Source organism: Bubalus kerabau, chromosome 23 (assembly GCF_029407905.1).
Source record: "Bubalus kerabau isolate K-KA32 ecotype Philippines breed swamp buffalo chromosome 23, PCC_UOA_SB_1v2, whole genome shotgun sequence".
Classification (NCBI taxonomy): Eukaryota; Metazoa; Chordata; class Mammalia; order Artiodactyla; family Bovidae; genus Bubalus; species Bubalus kerabau.
The window spans coordinates 1,475,500-1,501,797 of NC_073646.1; the positions used below are offsets into that span (position 1 = coordinate 1,475,500).

The 26,298-nt window shown below is 61.3% G+C and overlaps 1 protein-coding gene across 2 annotated transcripts; it reads left to right on the forward strand.

Annotated features, from left to right (window-relative positions):
- Nucleotides 1-4,899: 4,899 nt before the first annotated feature.
- RAB40C (RAB40C, member RAS oncogene family) lies at nt 4,900-26,194 on the forward strand. Of its 2 annotated transcripts, XM_055561358.1 has the most exons (7): nt 4,900-5,089; nt 5,816-6,034; nt 18,299-18,359; nt 18,808-18,868; nt 23,387-23,464; nt 23,765-23,987; nt 24,448-26,194. In XM_055561358.1, the coding sequence occupies exons 2-7, from the start codon at nt 5,893-5,895 to the stop codon at nt 24,726-24,728; spliced, it is 846 nt and encodes a 281-aa protein (XP_055417333.1). In that variant the 5' UTR covers nt 4,900-5,089; nt 5,816-5,892; the 3' UTR covers nt 24,729-26,194. The 2 variants fall into 2 exon arrangements, with proteins under 2 accessions (XP_055417333.1, XP_055417334.1); XM_055561359.1 differs by lacking the exon at nt 5,816-6,034.
- Nucleotides 26,195-26,298: the final 104 nt, after the last annotated feature.

Genomic DNA, 26,298 nt, shown 5'->3' on the forward strand with positions numbered 1-26,298 from the left:
GGGAAAGGGTAGAAGCCTGAAGAGGCCACTTGGCAACTTCCAGCCTCTCCACCAGGGTCAGCAGAGGACCCACTTGGGGCCTGGCGGACAGGACTATGCCCCACGTTCTGCTGAGAAGGGTCTCCGCCTTCAGAAACAGTACCCGGGGCCTGCCTCACCTGCTGAATTCTCCTCTGCTCCGCTCAGCCTGCTGGGCAGCGGTAGCCACGTTCCTGGCCTTGTCAGGCAGCTGTCACTCGTTCTGGGTACAGGACTGCCTGCCCATCTCCCAAGGGCCAGGCCTGGCCCCAGAGCCAGCAGAGGGAACACTGGCCACTGGCAGCCACTGAGACACGCCACCTACATGTCCCGGCTGCTCCCATCCTGTCTGGTCTCTGGACCTGTATGGCTTTGATCAGTGGCCCCCACCCCAGTCCAGGGCTCTGACCGCTCCTACCACGCTGACCTGATAGGGCTTTGTGCTACATACAACTCAGGCTGCCCTGAGAAATGGACAATTCCCCTTTCATCTGGGGCCACTACCTCCCTCACAGGTCTTCACGGCCGCCCACAGAGGAGGGCCCGGTGCTCTTCTGCTGCAGAGGTGGGCTCAGAGAGGGACGGCCAGCTGCTGAAGCAGGTGGCCTGAGGCCCACGGTGTGCTCCCGCTGTGACTTCTCACCAGGAGACAGCCGGCACGCCACTTCGCGCCCTTCACCAGATCCCCGTGGCTCCCGGCTTGCTGTGGCCGCTTCGTTGAACTCATACTCTGATCATCAGTTGCCCCTAACTGTGCCCTGAAAGGCCCATTGTGCCTCCTATCTTGTGGGGCCAAGGCCTGACCTACGTACCCAGGGCACTGTGAGGCAAAGGGAGACTTGAGAGGGGTGGGGCAGCTGCTTCCCCCTCTCCCTTTGCCCCCAAGTGTCCCCCGCCCCGCTCTGCCTGTCCTGGCACTGGGGTCCTTAAGATCCTGCCAGTCACTTCTTGGTAGCCTGTCCCTATGTGGGGTTCGTCTGATGATCCTGGGCTTCAGCTCCTGTGCTCTTGGTGGGAACACGCAAATGCCACTGTGACCTCAGGCATCACCTTGGGAGGAACACCGAGTCTGCCCATCCCTGTGAAGTCAGCCTGACACACCAGGGCTGTCTCTGCAAGCTGCTGTCCCTTCCATGTGACAGTGACCAGTACAGAGATACCACGGCCCCCTGTCCTGTCCCTCCTCCTGCTCTGGCCCACTGGTTGCAATGTCCCCTGCTGGTTCTTGCTGGGCATGCGCATGCTCCAGCGCCTTCCACCTGAGGCACTTCAGTGGGGCCTCTCTTGGCAGCAGGCCCGGGCCCGGGGTTGGAGGTTGAGTAACCAGCGGGCCAGTTGTTGTGACTTGTGTCAGTCACTTGTGTGACTCACCCCATGGGTGGACCCCAGGCCCTACTCAGTGGGGAGGGGGAGATGCTCCAGACCATTTCTTTGTTCCCCCTCTCTGGATAGAGGCTGGGTCTGGGGGCCTGTCCCCCATTCCTGGCCCCAGCCAGTGGATGGCGGAACTGCAGGGGACACCGTCAGGCTCTTCACCAGAGGGGCCCAGAGTGACCCTCGACCACCCAGCACCTGGGCACCTTGCGGGGCTGACCCAGGACTTGTGAGCAGAGGGCTGTTCTGGGCTGCTGTGTCCTTGGCCTCAGGCTCCTCAAAGGTTATCCCTGCAGAAAGGATGAGCTACGTGGAGGCCAGCTTCTCCACCCACAGGGCCTGCTGGGCTCAGGGAAGGGCACCCCTCCGCCATCCCTCCCTCGTCTGGGCCCCCTGGCTCCAGACCCTGTGGATTCTTGCCGAGCCCTTCTGCCCTGGGGCTGGGAGGTCAGAGGCCAGAGAGGACAGTGGCGCTGGAAACTGCTAAGTCCGCAGGACAGGAGGCACCTGGGAGGCTGCTGCGTCTTTCTCCCAGGACTGGACTCTGCGGACAGGGCTCGGATGGCCGCACCTGCTGCACAGGCTGTGCTGGTAAGGACCCAGTGGCCTCGCTCTGTCCTGGGTAATGGAGAACCAGGGAGCGGGGGCCCCCGGTCCTGAGGTATAAAGGGTGGTTTTGACTTAAAATTCTCTTCAAAGTGGGATAACAGTTTCTCACCCACCATCCCTTCCAAGCAGCCTCAGACTCCGAGAAAGAAATGTCACCACCAGTGAGGAGTGACTTTCGGGCAGGGAGAAGGCAAGGCCAGGCAGAGGTGGGCTCCAAGGTTGGTGCAGTGACCTCTGCAGGAGAGGCTTGGCTTGGCTGTGGCTCCCCAGCCCCGCCAGCTGAGGACTAACAAGACTCCACCCACGGGCTGGCATTTCTGCGAACACTGTGTTGTGGGAGGATGTGCCTTGTCTTGGCATGCTGGCGGCCCTGTCTGCCATGGGCCAGCATCCAGGCTATGGCCGCTCTGTGGATTGAGTGAACCGGATGGCCCTGCTCACCCCTCTGCCCATGAGTGCCCCAGAGCTAGGAGGGTACTGAGCCTCTCCCTGCAGGCAGGTGAGAAAGGGCCCGGTCACCAGGTGCTGTGCACCCAAAAGAGTGACCAGGCCTCCTTAGGAGGCCTCCCCAGGTACCCCACCAAAGTGAAATGGCAGAGTCCACACGGCTCACTGCAGGTTATCTGCAGCTTGTGGGGGTGGTCACTCAGTTGTGCCCCTGCCACGCAGAGGTCCGCTCCCTGTGAAGACCACCTACTGCTGGAGAATGGCCCAGGCTCGGTGACCCGCTAGGAAGAGTTGCTGGTGCCCTCTTGCTCACCTCCTGGACACGTGCCAGTTGAGCTGTCCTCAGGGCCTAGTTGCTGTGCTGATGTGCTTGTCCCCTCTGCATGCAGTCTTTCTAGGGAGCCCCAACCCACGTGGCCTCTGCCAGCTCGGGTCCTTTTCACTTACTGTTTTCAATGTCTTTATTAAGGCATACTTTACATGTTACAAAATTCACCCATTTCAAGTGTACAATTCTTGAGTTTTACAAAATATTTGTATTTGGCCACACTGGATCTTAGTTGTAGCATGTGGGACCTGACCAGGGATCGAACCCAGGCCCTCTGCATTGGAGCAGAGTCCTTGTCACTGGACCACCAGGGAAGTCCCTACAGTCACTGGGTTTTTCATAGCTTTACCAAGTAGTATAACCGTCACCACTGTTAGAACATTTTCATCATCCCAAAGAGACGTTGTGCCCAGTAAGCAGGCACTCACTGTTTCCCCTCCCCCAGGTCCTGGCAACCACTGATTACTTTCTGTGGACTTGCCTAGTCTGGATGTTTCATATAAATGTAGTAGGCATCAGCACCTTATTCCTTTTTAAGAATGAAAATCTGTTGTGTGGATACGCCACATCTTGTTTATCTGTTGATTTGCTGATGGATGTTTCAGTTGTTTCCACCTTTTGGTTACTGTGAGTAATGCTGCTGTGAACATTCATAGGCTAGTTTTTGTATAAGAGTATGTTTACATTTCTCTAGGAGAGGAACTGCTGCATTGTATGGTACTTCTATGCTGGACTTGTAAAAAAATTTGTTTATTTTTGGCTGTGCTGGGTCTTTGTTGGTTTGGTGGCAGAGAGAGGGAGCTACTCTCTAGTGGTATGCGGATTTCGCACTCAAGTGGCCTCTCTTGTTGCGGAGCACAGGCTCTTGGGCTCCCAGGCTCTAGAGGCTCAGTAATTGTGACGCATGAGCTTGGTTGCTCTGTGGCATGTGGAATCTTCCCCGACCAGGGATTAAACCCGTATCTCCTGCATTGGCAGGTGGATTCTTTACCACTGAGCCACTAGGGAAGCCCATATGCTAAACTTTTGTTAACTACATGTCATGTGGGAATATGTTCCCGGGAAAATGTTTATCAATGAGAACACCACTCTCCATCCCCAAAGGAAACCATGTTGTCCATTTGGTGAGCATCCTTCCAGACTTCATCCTGTGCACACATTATATTTCTCTACACACAAATCTAGAATGAAACAAATTAAAACTTTAAAGCATTCCTGTTAAAGTTACACTGGGTATAACTGTACTATCATTTGTCTGTCTTCTCAGGTCAGTATTGTTCGCGGTTTACCTCAATGACTGAAGGGGCTGCGTAAACCTGGTTGATTTAATGGCACCCTATCCCGGGTCTAGGTGGTTTCACCACTTTCACCATCACTACAATGCTCTACAGTGATTCTTTGAGCTTGTTTCTGACAACTTCTCCAGGCTAAACAAGACACGGGATTATTAGGCTGTCCAACCTCCCTCCCAGAGAGCAGTTCCCCACATCGTGGCCCACATGTGACATTGCCGATCCAATGGGGAGAAGAGTATTATTTTGCTTTACTTTCCATCTTGAAGAGTAAAACTGTTATCTTCACACGTGTTCACACGCATTTCTAATCCATCCTGTAAACAACCTCAAAGTCACTTTCTCCTGGAGGCCCCCTGGTCAAACCTCAGAGCCCCACGCCCCGCCCCTCTTCCTGGGCCCCCCACCCGGTCACAGCAGCTCCGAGCCGGCAGTGCCATCTTCTCTGGAGCCGGAGGAAAACCAGCGCAATGAGCCCGCCATTCCGCAGGGTCCGGCCATCGGAGCCCCGCTGTCTAACTGCAGGCCTTGCCAGGGGAAAAGCAGAGGCGAAGGACCGGAGCGGACCTGCTGCGCTGGGGGCCCTGCGCCCCCGTCATGACCCGCGCGTCCCCTCGCCGCCCCCGAGCATCCCCTCCTCACCGCCGCCCAACCATCCTCATCGCCGCCCGCGGCCCTCCTCGGTCCTCCGGGCCCGCCCCCTCCTCACACCATACTTCACCGCCCCGGCGCCCACGCGGGAGCGGAAGTCCCGCCTCCCGAGGCCACTCCGAGCGCCGATTGGCTCCCCTCTCCGCGCCACGCCCCCCTTGTCGAAGAGAGCAGCTTCCGAGGGCGCTGAAGTAAGCCGGCCACTCCGTCCCGTCCGAGGTTTTCGTGGGGGCAGCGGCCGCGACTTTCCCGAGACCCCAGTCTTCCCGCGCCTAGCCGCCTCACCCCGTCTTGGGGACGGCCGCCGTCCTGCTCCGTACGCGGAAGGAGGGGCGTATGCAAACAACCTGGAGCTCCAGGCTCCTGATTGGTGAGCATCTCGGAAGGGGGGCGGGCTCAGAGGCCGAGACCAATGTGCGGGTGGTCCAGTTGCTGTGGGAGGGTCTGCAGCGGCGGCCAGTGGCGAAGTGGAGGGCGGGCCGAGGAGCCGTGGTAGCAGGGGGTAGGGTTGCCGGTGAGTCCGGGATGCTCTGTGGGACGCAGCGGGGACGACGGGGCTGTGACGGACGTGCAGGGGGACCAGTGCTTCCGGGAAAGCGGGCGGCAGAGGGCCAATGGCGACGGCGGGAAGGCGGGGCGCGGCGGCGACGGGGCGGGGCATCTGCGGGCTTCTCCGCGCGGCCTGGGAAGCGGTGGGGCGGGGCATCTGTGATGGACCTGCGCTCGGGCTAATGGCCGCGGAGAGGGGGCGGGGCATGACCGATGGCGACGGCGCGGGGGCGGGGCGGCGGCGGGGCGGGGCGCGCGGAGGTCTCGCGGCGAAGTCTGGGAAGCGGGGGCAGGGGCTGGGGGGCGCCCGTGGTGCTGAAGGACGTGGCCGCCGGCCAATGGCCGTGGGAAGGGGGATGACGGACGACCAATGGCGGCGCGCGGGGCGGGGCGGGGCGGCGGGGCTGAGCGGCGCCTTGCGGGAAGCGGCGGGGCGGCGGCGACGCTGAGGCCAGGAGAGGAGAGGCCCGGCGGGGGCGGTGGAGCAGGTGTGGGCTGGGTGGCCTCGCCGTCCCCCAGCCCCACTCATCCGCGCCGGCGCCCGCAGGTCGGCCGGAGGCCTCCGCCGCCGGGCTCCGCGGCGCCGTGGGAATGCGGGCGAGGCCCGCGCGCGCGTGAGCGACGATGGGGACGCAGGGCAGCCCGGTCAAGAGCTACGACTACCTGCTCAAGTTCCTGCTGGTGGGCGACAGCGACGTGGGCAAGGGCGAGATCCTGGAGAGCCTGCAGGACGGCGCGGCCGAGTCCCCGTACGCCTACAGCAACGGTAAGCCGGCACCTGGAGCCGCCCGGCGACCTGCGTCTGCCTGGCCGCGGGCCGGCGCCGGGCGGGGGCCGGGGATCAGCGCCCTAGCTCGCCGGGGCCCGCCGCGGCCCGCGGCGTCTCTGGGGCGGAGACTTGGTCTCGGGTCTCCGAGGAAGAAGGGCCTTGCTTTGGCCGCGCGGCCGCTCCAGGTGTACACACCTGGGCGTCCTCAGAGGAAGGCGGTTGGCTCCGGGCTCCGGGCTCCGGGCTCCGAGCATCAGCACCTTGTGCTGGAGGAAAACGCGCGCTCCTGACGGGATTAAACGTTCTGTCCACGTTCCCGGACGTGTGGCCCAAACACGGCACATAGGCATCCCTGGCACCTGCCTGGGCTCCTCTCAGCGTCCGCGGTTGACGGGGCAGCGCGGCCCCTCCCAGGCTCTGGCGCTCCTTCCCGGGGACCTTCGTGCTCCCGGCAAGGCTGTCTTTCCTGAGGAATTCTGCTTCTTGGCGTCCTCGTCCTTCACATTCTTTGTGTCTTGGGATCTTGCGGAGGCTGTTGACTATCCTGTTGGCCTGTGGCGGCTGAGACTGTGGACGCTGCTCCTCCATCCTTTCCTTTCAGGACTGTCAGGGTCGTAGGGCTACCTGGGCTGGCCGGGCCCCCTCCTGCTGAGATCTGTCCCACCTCCCTGAGCACATGCTCCCAGCCTCAGCGAGAGTAGGGCCCTGGGTTCGTTTTAAGGGCAAGAGGGCCAGCGGGAGGCCTCCACCGCCACTGCTGGGTGTCTCCAGGCGCGGATGGTGGACTCTTGAGTCACCTTCCCGGAGCCGATGCCCAGGAGGCTGGTGGTGCGTATCCGGCAGATCCCGAGGCCAGGGCGCCATCAGGGCAGCAGAGGTTTCCTCAGACGAGACCTCTGCTGCCGAGGGTCCTCCTGCTGGGTGTGGTGAGCACTGGGGACACAGCCACAGGTGGAGAGGGGACCCGCCTCCTCCCTGTGACAGGCGGAGCGCTGCCTGAGGCGTGGAGATGGCAGGGACTCAGGGACTCCCAGTGGCCTGGGCCAGCGCGGGTCAGCCAGAAACGGTGAAGGGAGCCTCTCACGGGTGGTCCTCTCACTCCCCGCTCCCTGGGAGCTCAGATTCCTTTCTGCTAACACCCTGCCATGGGGCCAGAGGAGGGGTCCGTGCCTGTGGCAAGACTTGGCTCTTGTGGACCAGCCCCTGGGAGTTGCTGGCACAGAGGCAGCTGGCGGGAGGCGCCGGCAGCCCAGCGGCTTCTCCCCAGGGCTCCACAGACTCCGCTCCGACACTGTCCACACTACTGGGTCCCTGGGGCGCTCAATGCGCCCCAGTGCTTGGAAGCCTTCTGCTGCCCCTTGGGCCCTGCCCGTTCACAGAGGGCAGTTCCGCCCTTGGCTCCCTGGCTCCCAGGGTCTTCAGGGTTAGGGGCAGCGGGAAGACACGTCGAGATGCGCCCATGTCCTGGGAAGCTGGAGAAAAGGCACAGCTCCGTCCTCACTGTCTGCTCCTGGTGTCAGTGCTGCTGGGCGTGCGCCTCCTTTGAGCCTGGGGTGTGGGGGAGGGAAGGAAAGAGATGGAGGGGCCGGAGGGGCGAGCTGGTTTGAGGGGTGGCCTGCCCGGGGTCTGCCCTGACGGTTATTTCTGTTTCTGTGACCCAGTGTGGCGTGCGTCCCTGGACAGGTCCAGCTGTTTCTGGGGCTGGAGGTTGGTTTCCGTCCTCGGTGCCGACCCGGAGCTCTCGTGCTGGGGTGTGACCCCTGCTGTTTTCTCCGTTGCCTTGTCCCCAGTGTTGGCAGGAGACTTGCGCTTGGGAGGCACAGCAGGCAGCCTGCTATGGCACCCCTGGGCTCATGGTTACCACCCAACCCCTCCCAGTCTCTTCTCTTCCTTTGTGTTTTCCTGGGCACCGCAGTCTGGAGCTAGGTGATTTCGGGGTTGCCTTCCCTCTGTCGGGTGCCGGGTTCTGGGGTGAGAGTGCAGCGGCAAGCCCTTCTCACACTTGTGCTTGCACCCTTGGCTGCATCTCCACCCTGGGCCTGGGCCTGGCTCTTCTCCCCAATGACCACAGTCCTCCACTGCAGCGCTTCGTATCTGCGGTGCAGCCCAGGAATTGACCAGGTGCACAGTGGCTGCTCCCTGAAGAGCTGGCCACTTGCCTGGTTTGGGCGTGGGCAGTACTTAGTGCGGGAGACACGCCTTTCACAGGGCCCAGGACCACATCAGTTGGGACATCATCCCTCAGTCGCTTGGAGAATGTGGGGAAGGTGTCAGTGTCCGGCACCCTGACCTGGAGCGAGCTGCAGAAGGAACGCGGGAGGGAGGGGAGGTGGCACTGGGCTGACTGTGCTGACCTGGGCGCTCTGGAGAGCACGCTGGAACTGCGTGCGGGTGTCAGAGACCGTGCACAGGTCACTCTCAGGATGGGCAGTTGGACTTCGTCAGTCCTGTGGGAATGAGCTGGGAAATAGAAGTGAATAAAGTGAAGTTGAGCTTCCCAGGTGGCACAGTGGTAAAGAATCCACCTGCCAGGGCAGGAGACACAGGTTCGATCCCTGGGTCTGGAAGATCCCCTGAAGGAGGAACTGACACCCACTCCTGTATTCTTGCCTGGAAATTCAATAGAGAAGGTTGGCGGACTGCAGTCCACAGGGTCACAAAGAGCTGGACTGAGCAACTGGGCATGCAGGAAAGGTGAACTTGAACTCTTGAGTGTAAGGTGGTAACTGAGGTTTCTCAGTCACATTCGGGATCTGGTAGTAATGAGCAGGTTCTGGTGTCCATGGTGGACCATTTTCTTCTGTGGAGGTTGGAATGTCCAGACCCTCGTTGGCTGTGGACATGCGTCCTTCAGAAGCAGGGGGGCGGAAACAATGGTGAGGGAGACCAGCCCCGATGGGGGCGGTGGGCACCACCAGGAGCGCTCAGGAGATGTGCTCACACACAGGGAGGCTGCTCGGCAGGCAGGCTTCCAGGATCCTGGGCGGACTCTGCCTAGTTGAGTCAAGGCGTGCAGAGGGCGTGGCAGAGAGGACGCCTGTCCTCAGACGGAAGAGCAGAGCGGGGAAGGCCCGAGCCCTGGGAGTGGGCCAGTTCTCTGCCCACAGCAGGTGCAAAGGAGTCAGTGCCAACCCTGGACACAGGTCTTTGTGCGGCTTAGTTGCGCAGTTGTGTCCAACTCTTTGCAACCCCATGGAGTGTAGTCTGCCAGGCTCCATTGTCCATGGGCTTCTCCAGGCAGGAATACTGGAGTGGGTTACCAGCATTTCCTTCCCCGGGGGATCTTCCTGACCCAGGGATTGAACCCGGGTCTCCTGCATTGGCAGGCAGATTCTTTACCACTGACACCTGGGAAGCCCCTGGACAGAGATCTTGGCTGGTGATAAACACGTGTTTGTGAGCCCAAAAGGCTACCTGGTGTGTTCTGTGGGTCAGACTGAGCACGGCACCGTGGATCCCCAGTGGGCAGATGTCCTGGGACCGGGGCGGTTCTTGGGGGCGTGAGCTGAGCGGACAGCCGGCTGCGCCTTCCCTTCCGGGGGAGCACCTGGTCCAAGGTGAGGGGGGTGCCTGCGGATGAGGGCTGTGTGCGCCTCTCTGGGAGGGATGGGGAGGGATGGTGCATGAGATGGGGTGTGCAGGCCTGAGAACGCAGAGACATCCATCTGAGGAGCACCGAGGTTCCGTGTTCAGGTCCAGAAGCCGCTGCGGGGCCCATGGGCGCTGCAGTGTGGCAGCGTTGCCGGCCACCCGCGCCCGCCCTGCGGGCCGCGCTGCCCCGGGGCTGTGGTGGCTCAGCACTCTCCTCCCCCATCTGGCCCCTACCTTCCTGGGTCCGATGTCTGTCCTCAGACTGCCGGATTCAGATCTTCCCGCGGATGCAGTTTGGGCGGGAGGAGGTGTGTCCCTGAGCACAGGGCTCAGGTGTGACGTGGCCACAGAGGCCTGTCAGCTGCGGGTGTGCACGCGTGCGTACACACACACCATGGGGCTGTGGTGATTTGACTTGGACCGCGTCAGCAGCACCCACATCCCTTAACAATGGGAGCAACTTGGTCATGCTGTCGTAGTTGGGAGTGTTTTCCTCTCTGGCACTTGGCAACACGTAGGCTTCAGGGGGAGGACGTGGGAAGACGTCAGCCCTGAGGTGCAGCGGGATGGGGTGCTCGCCCATGAGCTCAGCACAGCCCAGGTCAGAGGGTGCCTGCTTTCCCGCCGGCCGTGCAGCCACCTGTGTCCAGACGTGGACGAGCCCCCCTTCCTGCGAGTGGTAAGGTACCCACCCTGAGGAATTTAAGGGGCACATCTGCGGGAAAGCAAAGCTTTTTTCTTTTTTTAAAAAAAATAAAAATGAAAAACTTGAAGCAGCCCACAGGTCTGGCAAGGACATATGGAAATGGGTAGGGTGAGATATTGTGGAGCCTTTAAAAATGCTGGTGTGGAGAAATAGTGAATGAACATTCAGTGGTTAGGAAAGCCTTTGTCATCTTGTCAAGTCTGTGTAAGTAAGACAAAGGGCAGAATCATCGGCTGAAACACTCAAGAACGTTAATGGTCACCTTTGAGTTTTGGGATTATCGGTAGGGTGTTGTGTTGTTTTTTTTTAAAATAACAGAAGTTTTGTGTGTGAAACATGGCTTGCTCTTCGTTGACAGCAGAAAGCTTTTGCTTTGGTTTGGTCTCATGTAGTTTTCAAGGTGTTAAGGGAGCCAGCCCATGACCTCCTTGGAGCTGCTCCCCAGCCCGATGCCCGTGTGCAGGGGCGTGTGCTCCGTCCCCTCAGGCCTGTGGCGGGCTGCCGCCTGCAGCTGTGGTTCCGACCCTGCGCCGCCGCAGGGCGGGCGTGGGCAGCGCGTCGTGCGTGTGCTGAGAGCGTCTCTGTGGCCAGCAGATCAGCGGGTGGCCCTGACCATGGTGCGATTCAGGCCCCAGCTGCCCCACCCCGCGCCCCTCCGGCCCGCTTCTCCTGCCTGAACTTCTGTAAGCGGAGCTGTACGACTTGGCCTCTCTTGTCTTCTCGTTTCAACCAGCGGGTTTCCATGTCTGGGTCACCCTGAGGGGCGCTGGTGTGCAGATTCTCACATGTGTCTGGGCGAGTGAGCACGCGTGTTTCTGTCAGGGGTGCGGTGAGTGCTGGGGGTGGGCACCTCCTGGCAGCTTTCCAGAGCAGACGTGCAGTTTCTGCCCGACGGGGAGGGCGTGAGGGCTGCGGGCACTCTACGCTCATCGTGCTGAGGGCCGCCTCCTGGTAAATCCTCCCAGCAGGCGGGTTTTAGACCCTGTCGAGTTGTTACTAGAAACAGCCTGAGACCACCGCCCCGGTCATCCATTCCCCCGGGCGCTCCCTGAGACCCCCGCCCCGGTCACCCATCCCCCGGGCACTCCCTGAGACCCCCGCCCCGGTCACCCATTCCCCGGGCACTCCCTGAGACCCCCGCCCCGGTCACCCGTCCCCTGGGCTCTCCCTGAGACCCCTGCTGTGGTCACCCATCCTCTGAGACCCCGGCCCTGATCTCCCATCCCCCGGGCACTCCCTGAGACCCCCACCCCGGTCGCCTGTCCCCTGGGCACTCCCTGAGACCACTGCCCTGGTCACCCATCCCCCGGGCGCTCCCTGAGACCACCGCCCCGGTCACCCATCCCCCGGGCGCTCCCTGAGATCCCCGCTGCAGTCACCCGTCCCCCAGCCGCTCCCTGAGACTCCCGCCCCAGTCGCCCGTCCCCCAGGCACTCCCTGAGACCCCCACCGCGGTCGCCCGTCCCCCAGGCACTCCCTGAGACCACCGCCCTGGTCGCCTGTCCCCCGGGCACTCCCTGAGACCTCCACCGTGGTCACCTATTCCCCGGCCGCTCCCTGAGACCACTACCCTGGTCACCCGTCCCCCAGGTGCTTCCTGAGACCACTGCCGCGGTCGCCCGTCCCCCGGGCACTCCCTGAGACCACCGCCCTGGTCACCCATCCCCTGGACACTCCCTGAAACCACTGCCGCGGTCGCCCGTCCCCCGGCCGCTCCCTCTGCCGTCACTCGCTGTCTTGCCGCTCTGCAGGCGCAGTGGTCAGTCAGGTGGGGCCGAGTCCCTGTTCCTTTGCTGTGGACAGAGGGCTGTCCCAGCCCCTCAGGGTCACCTGCACTCCTCACCAGGTCCCCCTTTCCACTCTGAGAGCCAGGGCAGGGCCCTCCTTCCATCGCATCTGTCAGACTCACTGGCCAGGGGTGCCCACCTCTGAGGACTTGCGATGACATCAGGCTGGGGAGCCCAAGGTCCTCTCCCTCTTGAGGCCCGGGACCCATCATGTCGGCCAAGCCCTTCGCCCTGTGGGAAGCGTGTCCTCAGGTTCCAGGACTAGGACCACACAGCCCTATGGAAGGCTCTTTGGGTTGTTGGTGTTGGTCGGCTTTTGCAGGCTGGTCGGTGGAGTGCACGTCCGTGTTTCTGCCCCTGCCAGCACTGGGCGGGCGTTCCGCAATTGACATGCTCACACCTGACTCCAGAGATGGTATTAGGAGGTGGGGCCTTCGGTAGGTGATCTGGTCAGGAGGGCTTCCTCGCCGCCTCCCCCCGAGGACACGGTGGGCAGCCACCCCCACAGATGCTGGATCCCCCGTGCTGAGTGCCCTCCCGGGCTCCAGACAGTGGGGGATAAACGTCTGCTGTCCATGAGTCCCAGACTGTGGAATTGTTTCAGCTTCGAGCCGACCAGAAAGCGCCACGCACGTGTCTGTGGGGCAGGAATCCAGGCCTCGGGGGCTCTGCGCACTCGTGGGCCAGGCTGAAGGCCCGCTGAGCTTGAGTGTTGCCAGCGGTGGTGCCCGGCCTCCGTCCAGGGCCAGGCCTCTCCCCAGGAGCCTCCTGCTTCACGGAGCCGCAGGGCTGTCTGTGCAGTGTGATCGTGGAGTGGCCATCGTTGCTGGGCCTTTCTCTGAGGAGCAGAAACCAGGTTTGGCCCCCATCACTCTCGGGAAGACTGGGGCCTGTGCCCGCCTGTGAGGGCCCGCCACACTGCGAGAGACCCTCCTCTGCCCTCCGCTTGCCCTGGAAGGAGGCATGTGGCAGAGAGAGGCCTTGCTGTCCCCCCCACCCCCGGGGAGAGGGTGTGCAAGGGCTGGTCAGGTGTGTCAGGAGGACCGCTTGGCCTGGCACTGCCTGCACGGCCATGCACGGCCCCCAGCACTTCTGCACATTTGCCGTTGTTGCTGAACGCTGTTTCTGGTTCCGCAAGGACCTAGGCCTTTTTTGCCTTTGTCTGTCTCTGGGAACTTGGTGATATCTGGTTTTCCCTCCCTAAGGAGTAGCTCTGAGGAGCAGCGGCTGCCTGTCTGGGTTTGGGGCAGCACCCTGACGCTGGGCATTGGCGTCGTGTTGGGTCCAGGAGGGGAGCGGGGGTCTGGGGGCCGTGCTGGGAGACCAGCTCCTCCCGCGCAGGGATGGCGGGGTGACGGCAGCCCCTCCATGCCCGGGAGCTGTGCGCCCGTGTCAGGCGCGAGGGAAGGCATTGATCAGCATTTTCTCTTTCGTTCTTAACCCAGTCTTCATCACTTGTTTTTTTCTCACTGTTACGAATTTTTAACAAGCTGTCCTGTGGCTTTTCATCTTGTTGGGAAGTGCCTGGGTGGATATACACTAGAGCTGCCGATTCCTTTGTGAAGACTAAAGTTCGGCCAGAAGCAGGGGTGGCAGGTGGTTTTGTGGGTGGGGCACCCCTCCTTGCCCGTCCTGCAGACGGGTCTGAGTTTAGCCTGGACTGGTGCATGGGAAGTGCCCCCTCAGCCCCCAGGGGTCAGGCAGGCTGTGCCTGGTGGTCTTGCTCCTGAAAGCTATTGCTCCCAGGGAGGGCAGAGCCCTGGGCTTCTGAACACCCACAGACTTGGTTTGTGCGCAGGCTAAAGCTGAGAACTGATGCTGCTTGTCCCTTTCACCCTGCTGACCTTGTTATTCCCAGGGCTCGAGTGAAGGTGGGTTTTCTCAAGGTCTTTTGTCCTGCATCTGTGCCCGCAGGTGTGGGAAATGTGGGTCCCAAGGGAGGACCGCCTGCTGCACTGCGGGGAGAAGGGCCCGAGGGAGGCGACCCCCGCACCAGGCCGTCCTCCACAGGAGGGCCCTGGGGCCGCGGTGGGGTTCTCCTGCTGGCTGGGGCCTCCTGGCCTTCCTCCTGTGTGTCCGTGCACGCAGTCCCAGCCCCAGGTGCGCTGGCTGTCGAGCCCTGAGGGGTGCCCGATAGACTCCCCGATCACCAGGACGTGGGCACCTGCCAGGATGGGACCTGAGCGACCTGCCTCCTCCTCCGAGCCCTGCTCTGAGCACCTCTGGGGAGGGCGGAAGCGTCAGTGCCGGGCAGTTCCTGTCGCGTCCCTGCCTCCCGGGCTGTGCGCCTCCCTGCTGGGCGGGTCCCGTGGGCCAGGGGACGCGGGGTCCTAGGCGTCGGCCCTCCCGGACAGGTCTCTGCAGCATCCCCTTGACTGTCCTGAGAAGGAGTGAAATTAGTGGATCACCTGCTCTGCCCACAGTCGTCGCTGCAGCACACACATCTGTAACGTGAAGCAGGACGAAGGGGTGCGGGCGAAGTCGTAAGGTGGTTGTGGCCGAGTGAGTCAGTGCCTGGGGACAGCCGTGCGATGCTGAGAAGGTGACGGTGAAAATGGACCTGGTGACGGTGTCACTATGCACGATGCGATTATTTTTGAGATGGTGAACAGTTCTTGTTCAGATTCTGAACAAACAACAGACGCCTATGATTCATAAAGTGGAAACATCCCTGTGAAATGTCGGACCCCACGCGATGTCAAGGTGGGGTCTCAGCTGTGAACACCCGGCCGCAGCGGGGCATGGGGTGGAAGTCGATGCTCAGGCTGCAGTTCCTGGCTCGGGGCTGCGCGTGGTGGCCGGGGCCTGGCGGAGTGAGGCGTGCAGAAGGCCACTGTGTCAGGTGAACTGCGCCCCCTCAGAAGCCCCGGGGAGCAGCAGGCAGACCTCCCGTGAGCCCCCAGGAGAGAGGGGCCGGCTGTCTAGGAGGCGCAGAGCTGAAGCCTGGGCAGCTAGGGGCCAGTGGGGACACAGCCAGCCTGCTCTGGCCCCCGGCGGCCTCCTGAGCCCTGTGTCCATTGGAGGAGTGTCTGGAGTCCCAGGCCCCTGGCCAGGTCCTGTGGGGACTCCTCCCCGTGTGTGAGGTGCCCTTGCCCCGCCTCTGTGTGCGCTGGGCAGTCGCCTTGGCAGCTGGGACTGGTGGTGTTCTGTGCCCACCAGGTGTTACATGCATCCCAGGAAGCTGCTGGTCCTCGAGGATGGGCGGGGGACTGCAGTTCTGCTGGGACAGGTCCTGAGGCCACAGAGGGGGTCCAGGCTGGGAAGCCGTGAGGTCTGACACTGTCCCTGAAGGAGGCGCTGCCTCTGTGGGTGGGCCTCCCTTTGCACTCGAGTGTCTGGGTTTTCTCAGTCTGTTACGCACACTGTACGTTTCTGCCCAGGTTTGGCAGGTGGGTGGGTGAGCGGCAGGGTGAGCTTGAAGAGCATACTTGAGATGTATTTTAACCACGCTGTGTGTTTCGTGGGATCTTAGTTCCCCGAGGAATATGGGACCCCCGCCCCTGCAGTGCAAACACAGCGTCCTAGCCCCTGGACCGCCAGGGAAGCCCCTCCTTGAGGTTGTTTAGAATCTCCGAGGGAGTGTGTCAGTCTGCCGGCTTCCTGTGTCTTCTGCAGAGCTGGGCCCCTGGCCATTTTCAGCTGGACCCCGCTGTCTGCCCTGAGGATCCTCCGGCCCTGGGGCGGGCTCCTGGGTGGGAGTCCCACTGGTTCCCGTCGGTGGGCCGTCTGGCCCAGCTGCTGTGCGTGGAGGGGGTGCTGCGGGGAAGGTGGAGCTGGTCCCTCTGCAGTGCCTGTGCCCAGCTTTGCGAGCCTGTCCGCACAGGGCCCTCTGGGGCATCTGGCAGCGCTTTGAGCAGAGGCCCTGAAGGCTGGGGGCTGGCCGTCCTCTTTGGAGTTGAAGTCCTGAGTAAGGAGTCGGGCGGGCTCAGGCAAGGGGTGGGTGAGGTGCCCGTGTGCACTGCCCCAGGGCCACAGAGGCTGGCGTGCTCCCCAGTGGCTCCCTGTGCCCTGCTTCCTCCTGGGCCCTCCCTCGGTGCCCGCTCCTCCCTGCAACTCCAGGCTGGCCCCCCGGCCCTGGTCCATAGGCCACAGTCCTTTCATGGGGGTGGCCTTGGGGTGGGTCCCCGTGGCCAGCACCCACTGGGCTGAGCACCCACAGAGGTGACTGCCTGGAGCGTGGGCGTCTGTGGCCTTCCCAGGATCGCTGTAGCCAGCGCTGTCTTCATAGGGTCTGGCTCACGCAGCCAGAGAGCCCGTACCCTCTAAGGCGTCCAGGGCCAAATCTGAGCTCCCCGTTTGACAGAGAATTCCAGGAGTTCCCACCTAAAAAAGTGGGTTGTCGGCAGACAGTTGAGGGGAGGTGAATGCACAGGAAAGACGGGGGAGACACCCGAGTTCTGTGTTTCTTTACCTCGAGAGTGCGTGTGGGAGAATCTTCTCTTCCGTCTTGAAAAAAATTGTGGCTAAATATAGGCAACGTAAAATTTATCATTTTAAGTATTTTAGGTGTACAGTTCAGTGGCCCTCCCAGCACCTCCTGAGCTTTTCCACTTTCCCAGCTGGGACTCCCCGCTGAGCGCCTCTCCCCCACGCCTCCGGCCCTAGGCGGCCTCTCTCCGTCCACTCTCCGTCTGAGGCTCATGCTCCAGGGACCTCGCAGAAGGGGTCAGGCAGGGCTTGTCTTGTGTCTGGCTCGTTTTACTGAGTGTTCATTCCCGTTGCAGCACGTGTCAGACTCTCCTTCCTCTCTAAGGTGGGATGATACTCTATTGTACAGATGGACCGCGTTTTGCTGATTCATTCTTTCATCTTTAGAGACTGGGGTTGTGTCCGTCTTTTAGCTGTCGTGAATAATGCTGCTGTGAGCGTGCGTGTGCGATACGTACATGTTGGATGGACGTTCTGGATTCCTTGGCAACTCTGAGTTTAATTCTGAGGGAGCGCCGTGCTGTCCCCCCGGCGGCGCCATCTTCCAGCCCCACGAGCAGTGCTCACGGGTTCCGGTTCCTCTGCATCCTCACCAACACTGCTTGTTTTCTCCTTTTTTGATAATAACTATCTGATGGGTGTGATGCGGTGTCTCATATGGCTTTGATCTGCATTTCCCTAATTCATGTGATTGTTAGCTATTTGCTTATCTTCTTTGGAGAAACATCTCTTTAAGTCTTTGGTCCACTTTTTAATTGGATTCTTTTTGTTGAGTTTTAAGATTTCTTTATGTTTTCTGAATACTGGTCCTTTTTCAGATACATGATTTGCAAGTATTTATCACGTCCCATTTTGTGGATTACGTTTTCCTTCTGATGAGTGTCTTGATGGGTGGGAGCCAGGCTTTGATATGTGGCCAGCAGTGAGTGGGGTGGAAGGCCCTCGGGGCCCTTCGTGCAGCGCTGTGGTGGACTCTGCCCACGTGCAGAGTCTGCATGGAAAATGCCTATTTCCAAGCCTCCCTGGAACAGGTGTTGTGAACAGCCGAGAACCTGGACGCCTAAGGCTCCAGGGAGGAGGACGAAGGACCCAGCTTTTCGGACACCAGTTGAAGACCTTGGTGTAAGGCGATGCGCCCATCACTGTTCCTGCCCCTGCCAGAGACGGGACTTATTTAGCTTTTTCTGCATGAAAGTATAAGAAAGTAATAAACACGGAACTGCTGTATAACATCAGAAACTAAATTCAGTATGTTATAATAATCTATGATGGAGAAGAATCTGAAAAAGAATAGATAAACGTATAAAACTGAATCGCTTTGTGGTATAGCTGAAGCAATTGTAATTCAACTATACTTCAATTTTTAAAGTATTCAAAAAATGAAAAGTAAAGACGTGGCCAGCAGAGGTTCTTTGAGCACTTTCCAGAGAAGAAGCATTTCAGGTGCCACTTTGTCATTAACAGTGCTCCAGGCACACTCCACTTGTCAGCACCTGGGTGGTGGGTGAACCCAGGAACTCAGAAATCCATTAGCTCTGAGAAGCATGTGACGTGGCCAGTGCTGAGACCAACCACCCTCCCTTTGGCTGGCGCGTTGGCACCCCCCTTGGGCCTCTGGGATGACAGGAGGGTGGGCAGCTCGGGTGACTGAGGTCGCTGGGCTCCCCAGCTGCAGCCCTGTCTCCTCTGGGCTGCAGAGACCGGGTCCTGGTCAGGTGAGTCCTTCACCCGCTCTCTGCTTCATTGCAGGGATAGACTACAAGACAACCACCATCCTGCTGGACGGCCGGCGGGTCAAGCTGGAGCTCTGGTGAGTTGGGCTGCGCGCCGAGACGCCTGGGCGGGGGCTGCTGTGCTTCCCTTGTTGCCGGGGCCAGGGAGCGGGGTGAAGTAAGTCAGGTCCTTAAAGAAACCACCAGTATAGCAGCCGTGTAGACACGGGACCGCATGTGATGCAGAGACCAGAAGGTCAGGGCTGCCTGTCCTAGCAGAGCCTGGCTCCCTTTTGCCCATAAAGACGTGTTTCCAGGGGGCCCCGGCCCTTCCTTCCTTGCCGCTACCGGATTCCACATTGAGGGCGTTTGCAGACCCTCGCAGTTGATGTGTGACTTCCCCCGCACTTGGGTTCTCCAGCCCCACAGGGCAGTCTTCTGGGGTGTCCAGACCAAGGAGGTCTTCAGGGCCCATGCAGAGGGGGAGGGGCGGGGTCCTTCATGCAGGTGGGCTCCCATGGGTCGCATCCCCCCACTTTGTTTCAGGGACACCTCGGGCCAGGGCCGGTTCTGCACCATCTTCAGGTCCTACTCGCGGGGCGCACAGGTAAGACCTGCACGGCCATCCTCCATGGGGTCTGCAGGGCTGTGGCACCCTGTGCGGGGCACGGCAGCTGTGGGCTCGAGGCCAGCTGGCTGGACAGAGGGCTGAGCCCTGTGGGAAGGGCTGCTGCAGATGCCAGAGGGCAGACACGGGCTGTGGTGGCGGGCCTGCAGGGAGGAGCTCCGGGGCTGGGCTGTGTGCAGTGTGGGGGCTCCTGGGGCCCTGCTTGTCCCTGTTTGTCCTGGGCATCTCCTGGTGGCCTGTGTGCCAGCCGTCAGTGTGAGATTTGAGGCTGCACGGAGGGAAGCAGCAGTTGTGTGAATAGACCAGCTGCCCACTCGCTGCCTTCACGAGGGGACTGGCTTCAGGGGACCTGTGGGGGGCCCAGGCTCTGACCAGGTGGGGCGTGCCCCCCGATGGTGGACTGGACAGTGGAGGCTGGGCCTCCTCTGCTTGGTGAGCAGGAGCTGACACGTTTGCAGGTGCCTCTCAGGAGCGTCCAGAGCGCCGCTCCCTACTGCGGCTGGGCGTGTGGTGGATAGCCCCACGGCGGGGCTCCTGGCTGTGCAGGCCTCCACCAAGGTGCGAGCGAGGGTGCTGCTGCTGACCTGCTTAGCCTGGCGGTCCCACCTGGAGTGGCTGCTTCCAGACGGTCAGAGCCAACAGCCCGCAGACTGGCTGGCACCAGCGCAGACACAAGGGTGTGGGGGCCTCCCCACAGCCCAGGACCGCGGGAGAGCACGGGCGCCCAGGGGTGTCCTGCGGCCTCTTCTGTAGGGGGGTCTGACGGGGAGTCTACTCGTGCACGGGGGAACGGGTGTTGGGCCTGAGACCACAGGCTTCCTGACGAGGTCTCTATTCTTCCCGTTGCTTTTGAATGTTTCCCAATTTTTACGATGCACCCATTGCTACTCGTTCAATAAAACAGGAAATGAGGTGGGGGGTGGGTAGTTACCTCGGTTTATGGGGATAGGGCGATCGGAGAACAGCAAGGAGGCCCTGGGGGCCCCTGAACGCAGGCCAACTCCTCTGGGATGAGCGCAGGCAGGTTGGCTGAGGGCTCACCTGCGAGGACCTGGGGAGGGGAGCGCGTTCTGCGTCCACTTCTCTGCAGGGCAGCGGGCGTGGACGTGTCACTCATGCTGACTGTTCTAGTTCCGGAGGCTCCTGTTGCTTCTGGGCTGGAGGAACCAGTCGTGGATCCTGGGTGTGTCTCCGGCCCGGGTGGCGGGTGGGGGTGGGTCTCCAGCTGGGAAGCTGACCTCAGGTCTCCTGCCTGGTCGATGACCCACGCTGGCTGCAGCGTGGCCTGTGCGGCCCGGGGTGTGATCAGCAGCTGCTCCTCCCCAGGTCCTGTCTGTCCAGTCGCCCTCCTGCCCTGGCGCAGTCCCCGGAGGCCTCGCAGGCACCAGGGCCCCACAGCCACCGACGCAGCCCTGGCTGCACTCATGTGTCTCTTCCTGGGAGGCCCTCTCTGTCTCAGGTCTCCTGACTTGTGACCCTTGTTTCCGTTGCTGAGGTCTGAGGTGGCCACTTGTGGCCCAGGCGGCCAGCGCTCCCTGTGTGGGGGACCGTGGTCCCCTGTGCCAGTTCCCACGGGCTGGGCGTGTGGGGGGAACCGGGGAGGGCAGCGTCCTGTTGAGCTGGGGCTTGGGATCAGCTGGGTTAGCACCAAGGGGAGCTCAGCCAGGCGCTGGTCTCCTGGAGACAGGTGAGTGGTCTGGGCACATGCGCCCTTCCAGCGAGTGCCAAGTAGGACACCAGCCTGGGTGGGGTGTATGCAGTTCGTCTGCTCCCCTCGTCAGCGCGTTCGTTTCTGGGCAGAGCTGTGCTTGCGCCGTGGGGCGTGGGCAGGGGCGTTCAGCCACAGCCTGTGGTTCCTTGGCTGCTGTACCACAACCGCGTGACTCAGCCCCACACTCACTGGTAAAAGCCACCCTCCAACCTTGGTCAGGTGGTGATTGCACAGGTGTGTGTTTGTCCAAACTCATTGAACAGGTCACACCTGAAATGCCTACGTTTTTTGGTGTGTAAGCTCAATAAACAACCTTGGCAACAAGGGTGCACACGCCCACCCACACCTGGGAGGTTTTCTCTCGCAGCTCGAGTCACCTGTGTGTGCTCAGAGGCTCGCTGCCAATGTTTGTAACAAAATGAGGTGTGTCACCTGTGACCCAGCAGCCTCGCCCGCTGACCAGCCTGGTGCAAGAGTGTGGCTGCTGTGGGGAAGGGCCCTGCTGCGCCGGGCGGTTTGCACCAGGACCCTCTTGGGTTAGGAGACGCCTGTGGGCACCTGAAAGACAGCAGCAGGTGACTGGGGCGGGGGCAGGACCAGAGCCTCTGTCTCTACCGTGGAGGCTTACTCAGTTTTAAGAAGCTGAGCCAAAGTTAAGAGAAAAGGGGAGAATACAGTAAGAATGTCTTTGCCACTCCTGTGGCTCTCTAAGGTCACAGCTGACTCGGGGGTCCTTTGGAGGGGTCCTGGTGACCAGGAGCCTCATTTTGGGGTCTCAAGGAAGCCACCTGTGCTCAGTCCCAGGCGTCTTTCCTGCCAAGTCTGTGGTCCCTTTGGTCCCTGCCCACAGTTCGGCCGTCTCGCTGTCCTTCATCCTGTGACCTTTCTGTCATTAGCCTGACCTGGCGGACACAGGTGGCGGTGGTAGGCAGAGACTGGCGCCAGCTAGGAGACCAGCCAGAGGCTCTTCAACAGCCTTGGGGTGCACTTGAGCCTGAACCCAAAAGATGGGCTTCTTTCCGTTTGCTCGAGCTTTTAAACGTTACGGGTCCCCTCTTCTTCCCCACCTGCCCGCACTGGCTTGGTGGGTCTGTGCGATTGGCTGGGGCCCGCTCAAGCTGCCGGTGAGGTGAGCTGTCTGTGAGGTGCGGCTTGTGGGACCTGGGTCCCTGACCAGGGCTGGAGCCCGGGCCCCCCGCGTTGGGAGACTGAGGTCCTGGACCACCAGGGCGGCGCCTCTGGAGTTTCATGTATGGAATCTCCTGGAATGGGCAGGTGGACTGAGTGGGAAGCCATCATCAAAGCTCCGCTGGGGGAGGATGTCTGCGGATTCCTGTTCATGATGAAGATGACACTTAGGATGGATTAGTGCTGACGGAGTTACAAGGAGACAGAAGCGTGGAGATGGGGGTCTTGCTGCAGATTTGGTAGTGCTGACCTTGCCCTTGCACGGCAGGAAACCAAAGCAGAGTGTTTGCTCACGGCCGGCCGAGACCCCTTGAGTCAGGTTGGGTGAGACCTTCGGCAAGAACCGGTGGGACTTGGAAATAGCATGCACTGCGTGCTGGATGGCTTGGCAACCAGGACCACCCAGAGGTGCCCAGGAGTAGGGTGTGGGGGTAGAAGAGCGCCACTGCTCCCGGCGCTCCCGGAACACGGCCCGCTCAGGTTCTGGAGCGCGGCAGTCAGCTTCTGATGCTTTAACAAGCCAGGACGAAATCACTGAAAACGTCCTGTCGGCGTCTGGCTTGACGGATACGCCGGTTTCAGGGCTCCAGCCAGCGGCCGTCGGGAGCACTCCCGCGCTGCTGCCTCCCCCCACTGGCCGCCGGGAGCTCAGGGCAGCTGCGCCCACAGCAGGGTGGAGTTCAGCCATGGCCGTGGCAGCACCTGGGCCCCCACAGCCTCAGCAGTCCTCGGGCTGTGTGGCCCGTGTGCCAGGCTCAGCCCTGGCCTTTTCTGGTCGGCCTCAGTGGCTGCTGGCTCACCTCCACCTTGGCAGTTACCCCGCAGACTGGCATGACCAGGCCTTTTGTTGCATGGCAGCCCCTGCCTCTCGTCCTGGTGTGGCTCCAGGCCAGATGGGAGCCTGACAGCCCCAGAGGAGGTTTCCCCCTCCTGAAGGACCCCGGAGGTCACGTGTCCGTGCTCCCTCTGACCAGGGCTGCACCCAGCCTGGACGGGGCTGTCAGTGAAGACTCAGTCACATGCCCAAAGGCTCCAGTGCTACTCTTAATTTGTAGTAAGGCACAGAAATGTAACGAGCAGAGCATTTTTAAGATACCCTTGTTGCTGTTAATTGAAAGTATAATTTGCTGGAGGGGAAAGAAAAAGACCAAAATGAAAATTTCTTTCCCTCCCCAGCTTCTTGGTCACTTTGGAGCACTGCTTTATTAACATGATGTACTAATGTAGATCCCTTTTTATATTATGTGTAAAATGTAACATTGATAGGTTAATAAAGATGCTTGAATCAAAAAATAAACATCACACAGGAAGCATAAGCAAGGAAATAAGTCCCTGTCCAGCCCTTCCACGGGTGGTCACGTCTGTGGAAGTCTGTTCTGTGTGTTGTGTTTGTATTTCTGTTCTCTAAAACTGCCCATGTGTGGCGTTGGGGTCCGCGTTTGTCCCCTTGCTGTCTGTGGTGCCCATGAGCAGCGTGGGTGAGCGCAAGTGCCCCGGCCCTGCCCATATGGGGATGGAGGGCTGCGGGGCAGAGCCTGAACAAGACCCCGTCCGTCCGTGGGAACCTGGACCTCGTAATGCCCTCACTTGCCTTGCAGGGAATCCTGCTGGTGTATGACATCACCAACCGCTGGTCCTTCGACGGCATTGACCGGTGGATCAAAGAGATCGACGAGGTAGTGTACTCCCCCAGACCCCCTTCCAGGGCCACACCCATCCCTGGCATGTGGGCCGACATCCCCCACTTGCAAAGGGAGCCTCTGTGGCCCCCACTTGCGGCGCCTCCCATGCCCAGGTTCTGTGCGTCCCCAGCCGCTGGCCGCTGGCTGCAATGCCACCGCGGGTTGGGGTTCTGGGCCCCCAGGGGCCCCTCAGCACGGAATCGATGGAGGGCTGGCCCGCGGGCTGGGGGGTGGGGGTGGGTGCAGAGGGGCATCCTGCCACTGCACCTGTGCTGAGTCCTGCACACCTCCTAGCACGCACCCGGAGTCCCCCGGATCCTGGTGGGGAACCGGCTGCATCTAGCCTTCAAGCGGCAAGTCCCAACAGAGCAGGCGCGCGCCTACGCGGAGAAGAACTGCATGACCTTCTTCGAGGTCAGCCCGCTGTGCAACTTCAACGTCATCGAGTCCTTCACTGAGCTGTCCCGCATCGTGCTCATGCGGCATGGCATGGAGAAGATCTGGAGGCCCAACAGAGGTGAGGCGCGGGCGGGGCCTGCAGGGGAGGGGCGGGGCCCGGCTGCGGGGGCGGGGCCTGGGGGGAGGGGCCGGCTGCGGACTGACCTGTCCCACCGTCAGTCAGAGGACAGGTTCCAGGCCCCAGTCCTACCAGAGCAGAGCTAACGAGGTGGCAGGGAGGCTCAGTTCCTACCCAGGGTTATGGGCTTGGATGTCTAGCCGCCGAGCCCTGCGGGGTGGGGAGGAGACAGGGGCGGGGTGCCCAGTGGCTGCTCTGGGCTTGCCTGGTGTGGGGTGGGGGTTGTTCCGCTTCAGCAGCCCTGGGAGCTTTGCGCACCGCCCCTCCCAGTCCCCAAGCCCCTTCTCTGTCACTTGTGCTCATCTGATGGCGAGGTTGTCAGTTGCCACCAAGACCCCCCCCCTTACCTCCCCAGACCTGACCCCTCATCATCTGACACCCCCGCTCCCCGCCCCCGCAGTGTTCAGTCTGCAGGACCTCTGCTGCCGGGCCATCGTTTCTTGCACCCCCGTGCACCTCATCGACAAGCTCCCGCTGCCTGTCACCATCAAGAGCCACCTCAAGTCCTTCTCAATGGCCAATGGCATGAACGCCGTCATGATGCACGGGCGCTCCTACTCGCTGGCCAGTGGGGCTGGGGGTGGCGGCAGCAAGGGCAACAGCCTCAAGCGGTCCAAGTCCATCCGGCCGCCGCAGAGCCCCCCCCAGAACTGCTCGCGCAGCAACTGCAAGATCTCCTAGCCACGGGAGGGTCAGCCTGGGAATGCTCCTGGCGGGCTCTGGGCCCTGTGCTGTGTGCCGGGGACTTTGGCCACATAGCCCCTCCTGGGAGGCATGGGGGACGCATCTGGTAGGCTAGTGGTCTCGGCCAGACCAGCTGCACAGGACAGCGGGGACCATGCTGTGCAGATGGTGGTGGAGCACGCCGGGACCCTGAGGAGTGGCCGAGAAGGGCCCCGAGGAGGCTGTGCCTGGTGATGGCCTGAGGACTGGGGCTAGGCCCCCTTTCTTATTTATGTAACACACGTTTTGTACATTTTTAAAGGACCAGCAGGGAAGCCTCTGTGCAGCCACGCAGTGAGCGCACAGCTGCTGAGGGGGTAAGCCTGGGAACACGGGGAGGGCGGTGAGGCTGAGACCAGAAAGGGAGCCACCATCCAGGCTTGAGTCTGAACTCACAGGGCACTTCACATGGGGTGTGGCTGCGGGGGCCAGCGAGGGTCACGGGGACCCCCAGCTGCACTGTCAGCCTCTGAGCATGGTGATTGGTGCACCTGCCCCGGGACGCTAGGCTGCAGCTGCCAGGGTGCCCACCAGCCCTCCTGGAGGACACCCTGTGAGCCCCGAGCCGCGGGGTCAGGGCCGGGGTGACGCGCAGGTCTCAGCTTTCTTGGGAAAGGAAGTGGGCACACCCCCACATCCCTCCCCCGCGCCCTCTCCCCACTCGGGGGCTGACAGCCTTGAGATTCTGCACCTTCAGTTCCATTTGTACCTATTGCCACGCGAAGTTGGCTCAGCCTCTCTCCTAGTTGAGGACACAGCTGTTTGTAGGCAGGCAGTACTCGCTGGGCCTTGAGGCCAGGGTAGGTCTGGACCGAGCCAGTCCCACTTGCCCTGGAGTTTCTAGACCCTACTCTGGTCAGCTTCAGTTTCCTGGCCTTGGGTAGGATCCGATAGCTGCTCCTCACCCAGACTCACCCCTCTGTGAGGTCACACGTCACAATGTGAGGTCACACGTCACAAGAGCCTTCCTCACCCATTTCTTCGTGGTGGACACTGAACCCCTCCTCGAGGACCCACCAGCCAGCCTGAGCTGGAGGCCTGGCTTCCTTCCGTCCGCCTGGCTGGTGACGTGGCCACAGGTCACACTGGTGCTCAACTCTACCTCCTGCCTGTGGGCCCCTCCCTGGCCTGTGACCCCTTGATCAGGACTTGTGTGGTGGGTGCCCTGGGGGCTGCTGTCCTGGGAGGTGAGGTGGGGGGAGCCGCAGCATCTGTGGACGGGCGCCGGCTGCCAGCAGGGCCTGCAGAGGAGGCCCACCCATCCCGGCTGCCAGCGGGCGCCCCTTTGGACTGTGTGGAGGGAACGGACGGGCCTGCGTTCACCGTGTCAACACTACCCTTTGCTGCTGTCCACACCTGCACCATTCCTGGGCCTGTCTTGGGACGGTTTTTTCTTTGTTCAGTAAACATAATTCAGCTCTGGTCTCTGGGCTGCGTTGGGAGAGAATGAAGGTCTGGCTCTCATGGGCTGGGCTGGCTGGCAGATGGCACTGCAGACGGCTGCTTTGTCCTGCTCAGTCTTCCGCAC